The 18,761-nt window shown below is 48.4% G+C and overlaps 1 protein-coding gene across 1 annotated transcript in view; it reads left to right on the top strand.

Annotated features, from left to right (window-relative positions):
- Nucleotides 1-6: 6 nt before the first annotated feature.
- Nucleotides 7-18,761, top strand: part of LOC129858569 (probable ATP-dependent RNA helicase DDX41) — a 34,259-nt gene continuing 15,504 nt past the window's right edge. The window contains exons 1-3 of the mRNA XM_055927902.1: nucleotides 7-127; nucleotides 1,481-1,643; nucleotides 18,364-18,495. Coding sequence (XP_055783877.1) covers nucleotides 66-127; nucleotides 1,481-1,643; nucleotides 18,364-18,495 — 357 coding nt within the window. The 5' untranslated portion in view covers nucleotides 7-65. The remainder of the gene's footprint in view (nucleotides 128-1,480; nucleotides 1,644-18,363; nucleotides 18,496-18,761) is intronic.

The raw sequence follows: 18,761 nt of genomic DNA, 5'->3' as shown, positions 1-18,761 counted from the left end.
CTAAACAGACCCACACCATCATAGAGTACTACTGTAAACTGCTGGAGGAAGAAGGGGCTCCACATATGAGATCAGTCCTCTGTATAGGAGGCATGTCTGTCAAAGACCAGATGGAGGTGGTCAAACAGTAAGTACTCTGAACCAGTCAGTCAACTAGTCAGCCAGTCAACTAGTCAGTCAACTAGTCAACTGGTCAGTCAGCTAGTCAACTGGTCAGTCAGCTAGTCAGTCAACTAGTCAGCCAGTCAGTCAACTGGTCAGTCAGCTAGTCAACTGGTCAGTCAGCTAGTCAACTGGTCAGTCAGCTAGTCAACTGGTCAGTCAGCTAGTCAGTCAACTAGTCAGCCAGTCAACTAGTCAGTCAACTAGTCAGCCAGTCAGCTAGTCAACTAGTCAGTCAACTAGTCAGCCAGTCAACTAGTCAGCCAGTCAACTGGTCAGTCAGCTAGTCAGTCAGTCAACTAGTCAGCCGGTCAACTAGCCAGTCAGCTAGTCAGTTCGTCAGCTAGTCAGTCAACTAGCCAGTCAACTAGCCAGTCAGTCAACCAGCCAGCCAGTCAGTCAATCAACTAGCCAGCCAACTAGCCAGTCAGCTAGTCAGCCAGTCAGTCAACCAGCTAGTCAGCTAGTCAGTCAACCAGCTAGTCAGCTAGTCAGTCAACTAGCCAGTCAACTAGCCAGTCAACTAGCCAGTCAGCTAGTCAGTCAACTAGTCAGCCAGTCAACCAGCCAGCCAGTCAGTCAGTCAACTAGCCAGTCAGCTAGTCGGTCAACTAGCCAGCCAACCAGCCAGTCAACTAGCCAGTCAGTCAGCTAGTCAGTCAACTAGCCAGTCAGCTAGTCAGCCAGTCAGTCAACCAGCTAGTCAGCTAGTCAGTCAACTAGCCAGTCAGCTAGTCAGTCAGGTAGCCAGTCAGTCAGCCAGTCAGCCAGCCAGTCAGTCAGCCAGTCAGCCAGCCAGTCAGTCAGCCAGTCAGTCAGCTAGTCAGTCAGCCAGTCAACTAGCCAGTCAACTAGCCAGTCAGCTAGTCAGTCAACTAGTCAGCCAGTCAACCAGCCAGCCAGTCAGTCAGTCAACTAGCCAGCCAACTAGCCAGTCAGCTAGTCAGTCAACTAGCCAGCCAACCAGCCAGTCAACTAGCCAGTCAGTCAGCTAGTCAGTCAACTAGCCAGTCAGCTAGTCAGCCAGTCAGTCAACCAGCTAGTCAGCTAGTCAGTCAGCTAGTCAGTCAACTAGCCAGTCAACTAGCCAGTCAACTAGCCAGTCAGCTAGTCAGTCAGCTAGCCAGTCAGTTAGTCAGCTAGTCAGTCATCAGCTAGTCAGATAGCCAGTCAGTCAACTAGCCAGTCAGCTAGTCAGTCAGCCAGTCAACTAGCCAGTCAACCAGCCAGTCAGCTAATCAGTCAGATAGCCAGCCAGTCAGTCCGCTGTGTGAGGGCCAGTTTGACCTCTGACCCTGATGAACCCGGTGTTTTGTAGTGGTGTCCACATGATGGTGGCGACCCCCGGCCGTCTGATGGACCTGTTGCAGAAGAAGATGATCAGTCTGGATATCTGTCGTTATCTGGCTCTAGACGAGGCTGACAGAATGATAGACATGGGCTTCGAAGAAGATATCAGAACTATCTTCTCCTACTTTAAGGTATGGATATAAACTGGTTTAAACCAGTTGGATATAAACTGGTTTAAACCAGTTGGATATAAACTGGTTTAAACCAGTTGGATATAAACTGGTTTAAACCAGTTGGATATAAACTGGGTTTATTAAACCAGTTGGATATAAACTGGTTTAAACCAGTTGGATATAAACTGGGTTTATTAAACCAGTTGGATATAAACTGGTTTAAACCAGTTGGATATAAACTGGTTTAAACCAGTTGGATATAAACTGGGTTTATTAAACCAGTTGGATATAAACTGGTTTAAACCTGTTGGATATAAACCGGTTTAAACCAGTTGGATATAAACTGGGTTTATTAAACCAATTGGAAATAAACCGGTTTAAACCAGTTGGATATAAACCGGTTTAAACCAGTTCTGGTGGGGTTATTTTAACCTCAGATCGCTCCTTAAACATTACAACATTTAACTGTTTCTGTGTAGTGACGACTAGTGGTATCTTTTCTAACTGAACCAAACAGCAATGCTTTTAACATCACCCTTTATACCTCAACTAACCGGTACCTCCTGTATATAGCCTCCACATTGACTCTGTACCGTAACACCCTGTATATAGCCTCCACATTGACTCTGTACCGTAACACCCTGTATATAGCCTCCACATTGACTCTGTACCGGTACCCCCTGTATATAGCCTCCACATTGACTCTGTACCGGTACACCCTGTATATAGCCTCCACATTGACTCTGTACCGGTACCCCCTGTATATAGCCTCCACATTGACTCTGTACCGTAACACCCTGTATATAGCCTCCACATTGACCCTGTACCGGTACCCCCTGTATATAGCCTCCACATTGACTCTGTACCGTAACACCCTGTATATAGCCTCCACATTGACTCTGTACCGTAACACCCTGTATATAGCCTCCACATTGACTCTGTACCGTAATACCCTGTATATAGTCTCCACATTGACTCTGTACCGGTACCCCCTGTATATAGCCTCCACATTGACTCTGTACCGGTACCCCCTGTATATAGTCTCCACACTGACTCTGTACCGTAACACCCTGTATATAGCCTCCACATTGACTCTGTACCGTAACACCCTGTATATAGCCTCCACACTGACTCTGTACCGGTATCCCCTGTATATAGCCTCATCATTGACTCTGTACCAGTACCCGCTGTATATAGCCTCCACATTGACTCTGTACCGGTACACCCTGTATATAGCCTCATCATTGACTCTGTACCAGTACCCGCTGTATATAGCCTCCACATTGACTCTGTACCGGTACCCCCTGTATATAGCCTCCACATTGACTCTGTACCGTAACACCCTGTATATAGCCTCCACATTGACTCTGTACCGGTACTCCCTGTATATAGCCTCCACATTGACTCTGTACCGGTACCCCCTGTATATAGCCTCCACATTGACTCTGTACCGTAACACCCTGTATATAGCCTCCACATTGACTCTGTACCGGTACCCCCTGTATATAGTCTCCACACTGACTCTGTACCGTAACACCCTGTATATAGCCTCCACATTGACTCTGTACCGGTACACCCTGTATATAGCCTCCACATTGACTCTGTACCGGTACCCCCTGTATATAGCCTCCACATTGACTCTGTACCGGTACCCTCTGTATATAGCCTCCACATTGACTCTGTACCGTAACACCCTGTATATAGTCTCCACATTGACTCTGTACCAGTACCCCTGTATATAGTCTCCACATTGACTCTGTACCGGTACCCCCTGTATATAGCCTCCACATTGACTCTGTACCAGTACCCCCTGTATATATCCTCCACATTGACTCTGTACCGTAACACCCTGTATATAGCCTCCACATTGACTCTGTCCTGGTACCCCCTGTATATAGCCTCCACATTGACTCTGTACCGGTACCCCCTGTATATAGCCTCCACATTGACTCTGTACCGTAACACCCTGTATATAGCCTCCACATTGACTCTGTACCGGTACTCCCTGTATATAGCCTCCACATTGACTCTGTACCGGTACCCCCTGTATATAGCCTCCACATTGACTCTGTACCGTAACACCCTGTATATAGTCTCCACATTGACTCTGTACCGTAACACCCTGTATATAGCCTCCACATTGACTCTGTACCGTAACACCCTGTATATAGTCTCCACATTGACTCTGTACCGTAACACCCTGTATATAGTCTCCACATTGACTCTGTACCGTAACACCCTGTATATAGCCACCACATTGACTCTGTACCGGTACCCCCTGTATATAGCCTCCACATTGACTCTGTACCGTAACACCCTGTATATAGTCTCCACATTGACTCTGTACCGGTACCCCCTGTATATAGCCTCCACATTGACTCTGTACCGGTACCCCCTGTATATAGCCTCCACATTGACTCTGTACCGTAACACCCTGTATATAGCCTCCACATTGACTCTACCGTAACACCCTGTATATAGCCTCCACATTGACTCTGTACCGGTACCCCCTGTATATAGCCTCCACATTGACTCTGTACCTGTACCCCCTGTATATAGTCTCCACATTGACTCTGTACCGGTACCCCCTGTATATAGCCTCCACACTGACTCTGTACCGTAATACCCTGTGTATAGCCTCCACATTGACTCTGTACCGGTACCCCCTGTATATAGCCTCCACATTGACTCTGTACCGGTACCCCCTGTATATAGCCTCCACATTGACTCTGTACCGGTACCCCCTGTATATAGCCTCCACATTGACTCTGTACCGGTACACCCTGTATATAGCCTCCACATTGACTCTGTACCGTAACACCCTGTATATAGCCTCCACATTGACTCTGTACCGTAACACCCTGTATATAGCCTCCACATTGACTCTGTACCGGTACCCCCTGTATATAGCCTCCACATTGACTCTGTACCGTAACACCCTGTATATAGCCTCCACATTGACTCTGTACCGTAATACCCTGTATATAGTCTCCACATTGACTCTGTACCGGTACCCCCTGTATATAGCCTCCACATTGACTCTGTACCGGTACACCCTGTATATAGTCTCCACATTGACTCTGTACCGGTACCCCCTGTATATAGTCTCCACATTGACTCTGTACCGTAATACCCTCTATATAGCCTCCACATTGACTCTGTACCGGTACCCCCTGTATATAGTCTCCACACTGACTCTGTACCGTAACACCCTGTATATAGCCTCCACATTGACTCTGTACCGTAACACCCTGTATATAGCCTCCACACTGACTCTGTACCGGTATCCCCTGTATATAGCCTCATCATTGACTCTGTACCAGTACCCCCTGTATATAGCCTCCACATTGACTCTGTGATGGTACCCCCTGTATATAGCCTCCACATTGACTCTGTACCGGTACCCCCTGTATATAGCCTCCGCATTGACTCTGTACCGTAATACCCTCTATATAGCCTCCACATTGACTCTGTACCGGTACCCCCTGTATATAGCCTCCACATTGACTCTGTACCGGTACACCCTGTATATAGCCTCATCATTGACTCTGTACCAGTACCCGCTGTATATAGCCTCCACATTGACTCTGTACCGGTACACCCTGTATATAGCCTCATCATTGACTCTGTACCAGTACCCGCTGTATATAGCCTCCACATTGACTCTGTACTGGTACCCCTGTATATAGCCTCCACATTGACTCTGTACCGTAACACCCTGTATATATCCTCCACATTGACTCTGTACCGGTACCCCCTGTATATAGCCTCCACATTGACTCTGTACCGGTACCCCCTGTATATAGCCTGCACATTGACTCTGTACCGGTACCCCCTGTATATAGCCTCCACATTGACTCTGTCCTGGTACCCCCTGTATATAGCCTCCACATTGACTCTGTACCGTAACACCCTGTATATAGCCTCCACATTGACTCTGTACCGGTACTCCCTGTATATAGCCTCCACATTGACTCTGTACCGGTACCCCCTGTATATAGCCTCCACATTGACTCTGTACCGTAACACCCTGTATATAGCCTCCACATTGACTCTGTACCGTAACACCCTGTATATAGCCTCCACATTGACTCTGTACCGGTACACCCTGTATATAGCCTCCACATTGACTCTGTACCGGTACCCCCTGTATATAGCCTGCACATTGACTCTGTACCGGTACCCCCTGTATATAGCCTCCACATTGACTCTGTACCGTAACACCCTGTATATAGTCTCCACATTGACTCTGTACCAGTACCCCTGTATATAGTCTCCACATTGACTCTGTACCGGTACCCCCTGTATATAGCCTCCACATTGACTCTGTACCAGTACCCCCTGTATATAGCCTCCACATTGACTCTGTACCGTAACACCCTGTATATAGCCTCCACATTGACTCTGTCCTGGTACCCCCTGTATATAGCCTCCACATTGACTCTGTACCGTAACACCCTGTATATAGCCTCCACATTGACTCTGTACCGGTACTCCCTGTATATAGCCTCCACATTGACTCTGTACCGGTACCCCCTGTATATAGCCTCCACATTGACTCTGTACCGTAACACCCTGTATATAGCCTCCACATTGACTCTGTACCGGTACTCCCTGTATATAGCCTCCACATTGACTCTGTACCATAACACCCTGTATATAGCCTCCACATTGACTCTGTACCGGTACCCCCTGTATATAGCCTCCACATTGACTCTGTACCGGTACCCCCTGTATATAGCCTCCACATTGACTCTGTACCGGTACCCCCTGTATATAGCCTCCACATTGACTCTGTACCGTAACACCCTGTATATAGTCTCCACATTGACTCTGTACCGGTACCCCCTGTATATAGCCTCCACATTGACTCTGTACCGGTACCCCCTGTATATAGCCTCCACATTGACTCTACCGTAACACCCTGTATATAGCCTCCACATTGACTCTGTACCGGTACCCCCTGTATATAGCCTCCACATTGACTCTGTACCTGTACCCCCTGTATATAGTCTCCACATTGACTCTGTACCGGTACCCCCTGTATATAGCCTCCACACTGACTCTGTACCGTAATACCCTGTGTATAGCCTCCACATTGACTCTGTACCGGTACCCCCTGTATATAGCCCCCACATTGACTCTGTACCGGTACCCCCTGTATATAGCCTCCACATTGACTCTGTACCGGTACCCCCTGTATATAGCCTCCACATTGACTCTGTACCGGTACCCCCTGTATATAGCCTCCACATTGACTCTGTACCTGTACCCCCTGTATATAGTCTCCACATTGACTCTGTACCGGTACCCCCTGTATATAGCCTCCACATTGACTCTGTACCGGTACCCCCTGTATATAGCCTCCACATTGACTCTGTACCGTAATACCCTGTGTATAGCCTCCACATTGACTCTGTACCGGTACCCCCTGTATATAGCCTCCACATTGACTCTGTATCGGTACCCCCTGTATATAGCCTCTACATTGACTCTGTACCGGTACCCCCTGTATATAGCCTCCACATTGACTCTGTACCGGTTCCCCCTGTATATAGCCTCCACATTGACTCTGTACCATAATACCCTGTATATAGCCTCCACATTGACTCTGTACCATAATACCCTGTATATAGCCTCCACATTGACTCTGTACCGGTACCCCCTGTATATAGCCTCCACATTGACTCTGTACCGGTACCCCCTGTATATAGCCTCTACATTGACTCTGTACCGGTACCCCCTGTATATAGCCTCCACATTGACTCTGTACCGGTTCCCCCTGTATATAGCCTCCACATTGACTCTGTACCATAATACCCTGTATATAGCCTCCACATTGACTCTGTACCATAATACCCTGTATATAGCCTCCACATTGACTCTGTACCGGTACCCCCTGTATATAGCCTCCACATTGACTCTGTACCGGTACCCCCTGTATATAGCCTCCACATTGACTCTGTACCATAATACCCTGTATATAGCCTCCACATTGACTCTGTACCGGTACCCTCTGTATATAGCCACCACATTGACTCTGTACCGGTACCCCCTGTATATAGCCTCCACATTGACTCTGTACCGGTACCCCCTGTATATAGCCACCACATTGACTCTGTACCGGTACCCCCTGTATATAGCCTCCACATTGACTCTGTACCGGTACCCCCTGTATATAGCCTCCACATTGACTCTGTACCGGTACCCCCTGTATATAGCCTCCACATTGACTCTGTACCGTAACACCCTGTATATAGCCTCCACATTGACTCTGTACCGGTACCCCCTGTATATAGCCTCCACATTGACTCTGTACCGGTACCCCCTGTATATAGCCTCCACATTGACTCTGTACCGGTACCCCCTGTATATAGCCTCCACATTGACTCTGTACCGTAACACCCTGTATATAGCCTCCACATTGACCCTGTACCGGTACCCCCTGTATATAGCCTCCACATTGACTCTGTACCGGTACCCCCTGTATATAGCCTCCACATTGACTCTGTACCGGTACCCCCTGTATATAGCCTCCACATTGACTTAGTACTGGTACCCCCTGTATATAGCCTCCACATTGACTCTGTACCGGTACCCCCTGTATATAGCCTCCACATTGACTCTGTACCGGTACCCCCTGTATATAGCCTCCACATTGACTCTGTACCGTAATACCCTGTATATAGCCTCCACATTGACTCTGTACCGGAACACCCTGTATATAGCCTCCACATTGACTCTGTACCGTAACACCCTGTATATAGCCTCCACATTGACTCTGTACCGTAACACCCTGTATATAGCCTCCACATTGACTCTGTACCGGTACCCCCTGTATATAGCCTCCACATTGACTCTGTACCGTAACACCCTGTATATAGCCTCCACATTGACCCTGTACCGGTACCCCCTGTATATAGCCTCCACATTGACTCTGTACCGGTACCCCCTGCATATAGCCTCCACATTGACTCTGTACCGGTACCCCCTGTATATAGCCTCCACATTGACTCTGTACCGGTACCCCCTGTATATAGCCTCCACATTGTACCGGTACCCCCTGTATATAGCCTCCACATTGACTCTGTACCGGTACCCCCTGTATATAGCCTCCACATTGACTCTGTACCGGTACCCCCTGTATATAGCCTCCACATTGACTCTGTACCGATACCCCCTGTATATAGCCTCCACATTGACTCTGTACCGATACCCCCTGTATATAGCCTACACATTGACTCTGTACCAGTACCCCCTGTATATAGCCTCCACATTGACTCTGTACCGTAACACCCTGTATATAGCCTCCACATTGACTCTGTACCGGTACCCCCTGTATATAGCCTCCACATTGACTCTGTACCGGTACCCCCTGTATATAGCCTCCACATTGACTCTGTACCGTAACACCCTGTATATAGCCTCCACATTGACTCTGTACCGGTACCCCCTGTATATAGCCTCCTCATTGACTCTGTACCGGTACCCCCTGTATATAGCCTCCACATTGACTCTGTACCGGTACCTCCTGTATATAGCCTCCACATTGACTCTGTACCGGTACCCCCTGTATATAGTCTCCACATTGACTCTGTACCGTAACACCCTGTATATAGCCTCCACATTGACTCTACCGTAATACCATGTATATAGCCTCCACGTTGACTCTGTACCCGTACCCCCTGTATATAGCCTCCACATTGACTCTGTACCGGTACCTCCTGTATATAGCCTCCACATTGACTCTACCGTAATACCATGTATATAGCCTCCACGTTGACTCTGTACCGGTACCCCCTGTATATAGCCTCCACATTGACTCTACCGTAACACCCTGTATATAGCCTCCACATTGACTCTACCGTAACACCCTGTATATAGCCTCCACATTGACTCTGTACCGGTACCCCCTGTATATAGCCTCCACATTGACTCTGTACCAGTTCCCGCTGTATATAGCCCCCACATTGACTCTGTACCGGTACCCCCTGTATATAGCCTCCACATTGACTCTGTACCGGTACCCCCTGTATATAGCCTCCACATTGACTCTGTACCGGTATCCCCTGTATATAGCCTCCACATTGACTCTGTACCGGTACCCCCTGTATATAGCCTCTACATTGACTCTGTACCGGTACCCCCTGTATATAGCCTCCACATTGACTCTGTACCGGTACCCCCTGTATATAGCCTCCACATTGTACCGGTACCCCCCTGTATATAGCCTCCACATTGACTCTGTACCGGTACCCCCTGTATATATCCTCCACATTGACTCTGTACCGTAACACCCTGTATATAGCCTCCACATTGTACCGGTACCCCCTGTATATAGCCTCCATATTGACTCTGTACCGGTACCCCCTGTATATAGCCTCCACATTGACTCTGTACCGGTTCCCCCTGTATATAGCCTCCACATTGACTCTGTACCGTTACCCCCTGTATATAGCCTCCACATTGACTCTGTACCGGTACCACCTGTATATAGCCTCCACATTGACTCTGTACCGGTACCCCCTGTATATAGCCTCCACATTGACTCTACCGTAATACCATGTATATAGCCTCCACGTTGACTCTGTACCGGTACCCCCTGTATATAGCCTCCACATTGACTCTACCGTAACACCCTGTATATAGCCTCCACATTGACTCTACCGTAACACCCTGTATATAGCCTCCACATTGACTCTGTACCGGTACCCCCTGTATATAGCCTCCACATTGACTCTGTACCAGTACCCGCTGTATATAGCCTCCACATTGACTCTGTACCGGTACCCCCTGTATATAGCCTCCACATTGACTCTGTACCGGTACCCCCTGTATATAGCCTCCACATTGACTCTGTACCGGTACCCCCTGTATATAGCCTCTACATTGACTCTGTACCGGTACCCCTTGTATATAGCCTCCACATTGACTCTGTACCGGTACCCCCTGTATATAGCCTCCACATTGTACCGGTACCCCCCTGTATATAGCCTCCACATTGACTCTGTACCGGTACCCCCTGTATATATCCTCCACATTGACTCTGTACCGTAACACCCTGTATATAGCCTCCACATTGTACCGGTACCCCCTGTATATAGCCTCCATATTGACTCTGTACCGGTACCCCCTGTATATAGCCTCCACATTGACTCTGTACCGGTACCACCTGTATATAGCCTCCACATTGACTCTGTACCGGTACCCCCTGTATATAGCCTCCACATTGACTCTGTACCGGTACCCCCTGTATATAGCCTCCACATTGTACCGGTACCCCCTGTATATAGCCTCCACATTGACTCTGTACCTGTACCCCCTGTATATCGCCTCCACATTGACTCTGTACCGGTACCCCCTGTATATAGCCTCCACATTGACTCTGTACCGTAACACCCTGTATATAGTCTCCACATTGGCTCTGTACCGTAACACCCTGTATATAACCTCCACATTGACTCTGTACCGGTACCCCCTGTATATAGCCTCCACATTGACTCTGTACCGGTACCTCCTGTATATAGCCTCCACATTGACTCTGTACCGTAACACCCTGTATATAGCCTCCACATTGACTCTGTACCGGTACCCCCTGTATATAGTCTCCACATTGACTCTGTACCGGTACCCCCTGTATATATCCTCCACATTGACTCTGTACCGTAACACCCTGTATATAGCCTCCACATTGTACCGGTACCCCCTGTATATAGCCTCCATATTGACTCTGTACCGGTTCCCCCTGTATATAGCCTCCACATTGACTCTGTACCGTTACCCCCTGTATATAGCCTCCACATTGACTCTGTACCGGTACCACCTGTATATAGCCTCCACATTGACTCTGTACCGGTACCCCCTGTATATAGCCTCCACATTGACTCTACCGTAATACCATGTATATAGCCTCCACGTTGACTCTGTACCGGTACCCCCTGTATATAGCCTCCACATTGACTCTACCGTAACACCCTGTATATAGCCTCCACATTGACTCTACCGTAACACCCTGTATATAGCCTCCACATTTACTCTTTACCGGTACCCCCTGTATATAGCCTCCACATTGACTCTGTACCAGTACCCGCTGTATATAGCCTCCACATTGACTCTGTACCGGTACCCCCTGTATATAGCCTCCACATTGACTCTGTACCGGTACCCCCTGTATATAGCCTCCACATTGACTCTGTACCGGTACCCCCTGTATATAGCCTCTACATTGACTCTGTACCGGTACCCCTTGTATATAGCCTCCACATTGACTCTGTACCGGTACCCCCTGTATATAGCCTCCACATTGTACCGGTACCCCCCTGTATATAGCCTCCACATTGACTCTGTACCGGTACCCCCTGTATATAGCCTCCTCATTGACTCTGTACCGGTACCCCCTGTATATAGCCTCCACATTGACTCTGTACCGGTACCTCCTGTATATAGCCTCCACATTGACTCTGTACCGGTACCCCCTGTATATAGTCTCCACATTGACTCTGTACCGTAACACCCTGTATATAGCCTCCACATTGACTCTGTACCGTAATACCATGTATATAGCCTCCACGTTGACTCTGTACCGGTACCCCCTGTATATAGCCTCCACATTGACTCTGTACCGGTACCTCCTGTATATAGCCTCCACATTGACTCTACCGTAATACCATGTATATAGCCTCCACGTTGACTCTGTACCGGTACCCCCTGTATATAGCCTCCACATTGACTCTACCGTAACACCCTGTATATAGCCTCCACATTGACTCTACCGTAACACCCTGTATATAGCCTCCACATTGACTCTGTACCGGTACCCCCTGTATATAGCCTCCACATTGACTCTGTACCAGTACCCGCTGTATATAGCCTCCACATTGACTCTGTACCGGTACCCCCTGTATATAGCCTCCACATTGACTCTGTACCGGTACCCCCTGTATATAGCCTCCACATTGACTCTGTACCGGTATCCCCTGTATATAGCCTCCACATTGACTCTGTACCGGTACCCCCTGTATATAGCCTCTACATTGACTCTGTACCGGTACCCCCTGTATATAGCCTCCACATTGACTCTGTACCGGTACCCCCTGTATATAGCCTCCACATTGTACCGGTACCCCCCTGTATATAGCCTCCACATTGACTCTGTACCGGTACCCCCTGTATATATCCTCCACATTGACTCTGTACCGTAACACCCTGTATATAGCCTCCACATTGTACCGGTACCCCCTGTATATAGCCTCCATATTGACTCTGTACCGGTACCCCCTGTATATAGCCTCCACATTGACTCTGTACCGGTTCCCCCTGTATATAGCCTCCACATTGACTCTGTACCGTTACCCCCTGTATATAGCCTCCACATTGACTCTGTACCGGTACCACCTGTATATAGCCTCCACATTGACTCTGTACCGGTACCCCCTGTATATAGCCTCCACATTGACTCTACCGTAATACCATGTATATAGCCTCCACGTTGACTCTGTACCGGTACCCCCTGTATATAGCCTCCACATTGACTCTACCGTAACACCCTGTATATAGCCTCCACATTGACTCTACCGTAACACCCTGTATATAGCCTCCACATTGACTCTGTACCGGTACCCCCTGTATATAGCCTCCACATTGACTCTGTACCAGTACCCCCTGTATATAGCCTCCACATTGACTCTGTACCGGTACCCCCTGTATATAGCCTCTACATTGACTCTGTACCGGTACCCCCTGTATATAGCCTCCACATTGACTCTGTACCGGTACCCCCTGTATATAGCCTCCACATTGTACCGGTACCCCCCTGTATATAGCCTCCACATTGACTCTGTACCGGTACCCCCTGTATATATCCTCCACATTGACTCTGTACCGTAACACCCTGTATATAGCCTCCACATTGTACCGGTACCCCCTGTATATAGCCTCCATATTGACTCTGTACCGGTACCCCCTGTATATAGCCTCCACATTGACTCTGTACCGGTTCCCCCTGTATATAGCCTCCACATTGACTCTGTACCGTTACCCCCTGTATATAGCCTCCACATTGACTCTGTACCGGTACCACCTGTATATAGCCTCCACATTGACTCTGTACCGGTACCCCCTGTATATAGCCTCCACATTGACTCTACCGTAATACCATGTATATAGCCTCCACGTTGACTCTGTACCGGTACCCCCTGTATATAGCCTCCACATTGACTCTACCGTAACACCCTGTATATAGCCTCCACATTGACTCTACCGTAACACCCTGTATATAGCCTCCACATTGACTCTGTACCGGTACCCCCTGTATATAGCCTCCACATTGACTCTGTACCAGTACCCGCTGTATATAGCCTCCACATTGACTCTGTACCGGTACCCCCTGTATATAGCCTCCACATTGACTCTGTACCGGTACCCCCTGTATATAGCCTCCACATTGACTCTGTACCGGTACCCCCTGTATATAGCCTCTACATTGACTCTGTACCGGTACCCCTTGTATATAGCCTCCACATTGACTCTGTACCGGTACCCCCTGTATATAGCCTCCACATTGTACCGGTACCCCCCTGTATATAGCCTCCACATTGACTCTGTACCGGTACCCCCTGTATATATCCTCCACATTGACTCTGTACCGGTACCCCCTGTATATAGCCTCCACATTGACTCTGTACCGGTACCACCTGTATATAGCCTTCACATTGACTCTGTACCGGTACCCCCTGTATATAGCCTCCACATTGACTCTGTACCGGTACCCCCTGTATATAGCCTCCACATTGTACCGGTACCCCCTGTATATAGCCTCCACATTGACTCTGTACCTGTACCCCCTGTATATCGCCTCCACATTGACTCTGTACCGGTACCCCCTGTATATAGCCTCCACATTGACTCTGTACCGTAACACCCTGTATATAGTCTCCACATTGGCTCTGTACCGTAACACCCTGTATATAACCTCCACATTGACTCTGTACCGGTACCCCCTGTATATAGCCTCCACATTGACTCTGTACCGGTACCTCCTGTATATAGCCTCCACATTGACTCTGTACCGTAACACCCTGTATATAGCCTCCACATTGACTCTGTACCGGTACCCCCTGTATATAGTCTCCACATTGACTCTGTACCGGTACCCCCTGTATATATCCTCCACATTGACTCTGTACCGTAACACCCTGTATATAGCCTCCACATTGTACCGGTACCCCCTGTATATAGCCTCCATATTGACTCTGTACCGGTACCCCCTGTATATAGCCTCCACATTGACTCTGTACCGGTTCCCCCTGTATATAGCCTCCACATTGACTCTGTACCGTTACCCCCTGTATATAGCCTCCACATTGACTCTGTACCGGTACCACCTGTATATAGCCTCCACATTGACTCTGTACCGGTACCCCCTGTATATAGCCTCCACATTGACTCTACCGTAATACCATGTATATAGCCTCCACGTTGACTCTGTACCGGTACCCCCTGTATATAGCCTCCACATTGACTCTACCGTAACACCCTGTATATAGCCTCCACATTGACTCTACCGTAACACCCTGTATATAGCCTCCACATTGACTCTGTACCGGTACCCCCTGTATATAGCCTCCACATTGACTCTGTACCAGTACCCGCTGTATATAGCCTCCACATTGACTCTGTACCGGTACCCCCTGTATATAGCCTCCACATTGACTCTGTACCGGTACCCCCTGTATATAGCCTCCACATTGACTCTGTACCGTAACACCCTGTATATAGCCTCCACATTGACTCTGTACCGGTACCCCCTGTATATAGCCTCCACATTGACTCTGTACCGTAACACCCTGTATATAGCCTCCACATTGACTCTGTACCGGTACCCCCTGTATATAGCCTCTACATTGACTCTGTACCGGTACCCCTTGTATATAGCCTCCACATTGACTCTGTACCGGTACCCCCTGTATATAGCCTCCACATTGTACCGGTACCCCCCTGTATATAGCCTCCACATTGACTCTGTACCGGTACCCCCTGTATATATCCTCCACATTGACTCTGTACCGTAACACCCTGTATATAGCCTCCACATTGTACCGGTACCCCCTGTATATAGCCTCCATATTGACTCTGTACCGGTACCCCCTGTATATAGCCTCCACATTGACTCTGTACCGGTACCACCTGTATATAGCCTCCACATTGACTCTGTACCGGTACCCCCTGTATATAGCCTCCACATTGACTCTGTACCGGTACCCCCTGTATATAGCCTCCACATTGTACCGGTACCCCCTGTATATAGCCTCCACATTGACTCTGTACCTGTACCCCCTGTATATCGCCTCCACATTGACTCTGTACCGGTACCCCCTGTATATAGCCTCCACATTGACTCTGTACCGTAACACCCTGTATATAGTCTCCACATTGGCTCTGTACCGTAACACCCTGTATATAACCTCCACATTGACTCTGTACCGGTACCCCCTGTATATAGCCTCCACATTGACTCTGTACCGGTACCTCCTGTATATAGCCTCCACATTGACTCTGTACCGTAACACCCTGTATATAGCCTCCACATTGACTCTGTACCGGTACCCCCTGTATATAGTCTCCACATTGACTCTGTACCGGTACCCCCATGTATATAGCCTCCACATTGACTCTGTACCAGTACCCCCTGTATATAGCCTCCACATTGACTCTGTACCATAAGACCCTGTATATCGCCTCCACATTGACTCTGTACCGGTACCCCCTGTATATAGCCTCCACATTGACTCTGTAACCGGTACCCCCTGTATATAGCCTCCTCATTGACTCTGTACCGGTACCCCCTGTATATAGTCTCCACATTGACTCTGTACCGGTACCCCCTGTATATAGCCTCCACATTGACTCTGTACCGGTACCCTCTGTATATAGCCTCCACATTGACTCTGTACCGGTACCCCCCTGTATATAGCCTCCACATTGACTCTGTACCGGTACCCCCTGTGTATAGCCTCCACATTGACTCTGTACCCGTACCCCCATGTATATAGCCTCCTCATTGACTCTGTACCGGTACCCTCTGTATATAGCCTCCACATTGACTCTGTACCGGTACCCCCTGTATATAGCCTCCACATTGACTCTGTACCGGTACCCCCTGTATATAGCCTCCACATTGACTCTGTACCGTAACACCCTGTATATAGTCTCCACATTGGCTCTGTACCGTAACACCCTGTATATAACCTCCACATTGACTCTGTACCGGTACCCCCTGTATATAGCCTCCACATTGACTCTGTACCGGTACCTCCTGTATATAGCCTCCACATTGACTCTGTACCGGTACCCCCTGTATATAGCCTCCACATTGACTCTGTACCAGTACCCCCTGTATATAGCCTCCACATTGACTCTGTACCGTAACACCCTGTATATAGCCTCCACATTGACTCTGTACCGGTACCCCCTGTATATAGTCTCCACATTGACTCTGTACCGGTACCCCCATGTATATAGCCTCCACATTGACTCTGTACCAGTACCCCCTGTATATAGCCTCCACATTGACTCTGTACCATAAGACCCTGTATATCGCCTCCACATTGACTCTGTACCGGTACCCCCTGTATATAGCCTCCACATTGACTCTGTAACCGGTACCCCCTGTATATAGCCTCCTCATTGACTCTGTACCGGTACCCCCTGTATATAGTCTCCACATTGACTCTGTACCGGTACCCCCTGTATATAGCCTCCACATTGACTCTGTACCGGTACCCTCTGTATATAGCCTCCACATTGACTCTGTACCGGTACCCCCCTGTATATAGCCTCCACATTGACTCTGTACCGGTACCCCCTGTGTATAGCCTCCACATTGACTCTGTACCCCCATGTATATAGCCTCCTCATTGACTCTGTACCGGTACCCTCTGTATATAGCCTCCACATTGACTCTGTACCGGTACCCCCTGTATATAGCCTCCACATTGACTCTGTACCGGTACCCCCTGTATATAGCCTCCACATTGACTCTGTACCGGTACCCCCTGTATATAGTCTCCACACTGACTCTGTACCGTAACACCCTGTATATAGCCTCCACATTGACTCTGTACCGGTACCCCCTGTATATAGTCTCCACATTGACTCTGTACCGGTACCTCCTGTATATAGCCTCCACACTGACTCTGTACCGTAACACCCTGTATATAGCCTCCACATTGACTCTGTACCGGTACCCCCTGTATATAGTCTCCACATTGACTCTGTACCGGTACCTCCTGTATATAGCCTCCACATTGACTCTGTACCGGTACCCCCTGTATATAGTCTCCACATTGACTCTGTACCGGTACCCCCTGTATATAGTCTCCACATTGACTCTGTACCGGTACCCCCTATATATAGCCTCCACATTGTACCGGTACCCCCTGTATATAGCCTCCACATTGACTCTGTACCGGTACCTCCTGTATATAGCCTCCACATTGACTCTGTACCATAACACCCTGTATATAGCCTCCACATTGACTCTGTACCGGTACCCCCTGTATATAGCCTCCACATTGACTCTACCGTAACACCCTGTATATAGCCTCCACATTGTTATTTTACTGCTGCTCTTTAATTATTTGCTACTTTTATTTTCTATTTACTTATATATTTTTTACACTGTAAGGTCTCTATACATGTTTGTATTCGGCGCATGTGATAAATTTGATTTGATTTGCAGGGCCAGAGACAAACTCTTCTGTTTAGTGCCACCATGCCCAAGAAGATCCAGAACTTTGCCAAGAGTGCCCTGGTCAAACCCATCACCATCAACGTGGGCCGGGCCGGCGCTGCCAGCTTGGATGTCATTCAGGTACAACACACCAGCGGAAAAATGATTGATCCGTCCCCAATACCGTAGCACCCTGTTCCCTATATAGTGTACTGCCTCGTCAAAATTTGTCCACTGCCTTGGTCAAAAGTAGTGCACTATATGGTGAATGCGGTACAACTTGGGAAGCAACCTAATAACTTTAATAATAAATTCACAGGAATATCGTAAATTAAATAGGTTTGTGTACTTTTGCCACTGACTTGCAAAATTGACTGTTTAATATAATAATGACTATTAAAATGTTT

This window comes from Salvelinus fontinalis, chromosome 6 (assembly GCF_029448725.1).
Source record: "Salvelinus fontinalis isolate EN_2023a chromosome 6, ASM2944872v1, whole genome shotgun sequence".
NCBI lineage: Eukaryota > Metazoa > Chordata > Actinopteri > Salmoniformes > Salmonidae > Salvelinus > Salvelinus fontinalis.
Note: the sequence above shows the minus strand (reverse complement) of the source record. Positions and strands in the feature narration are given on the sequence as shown.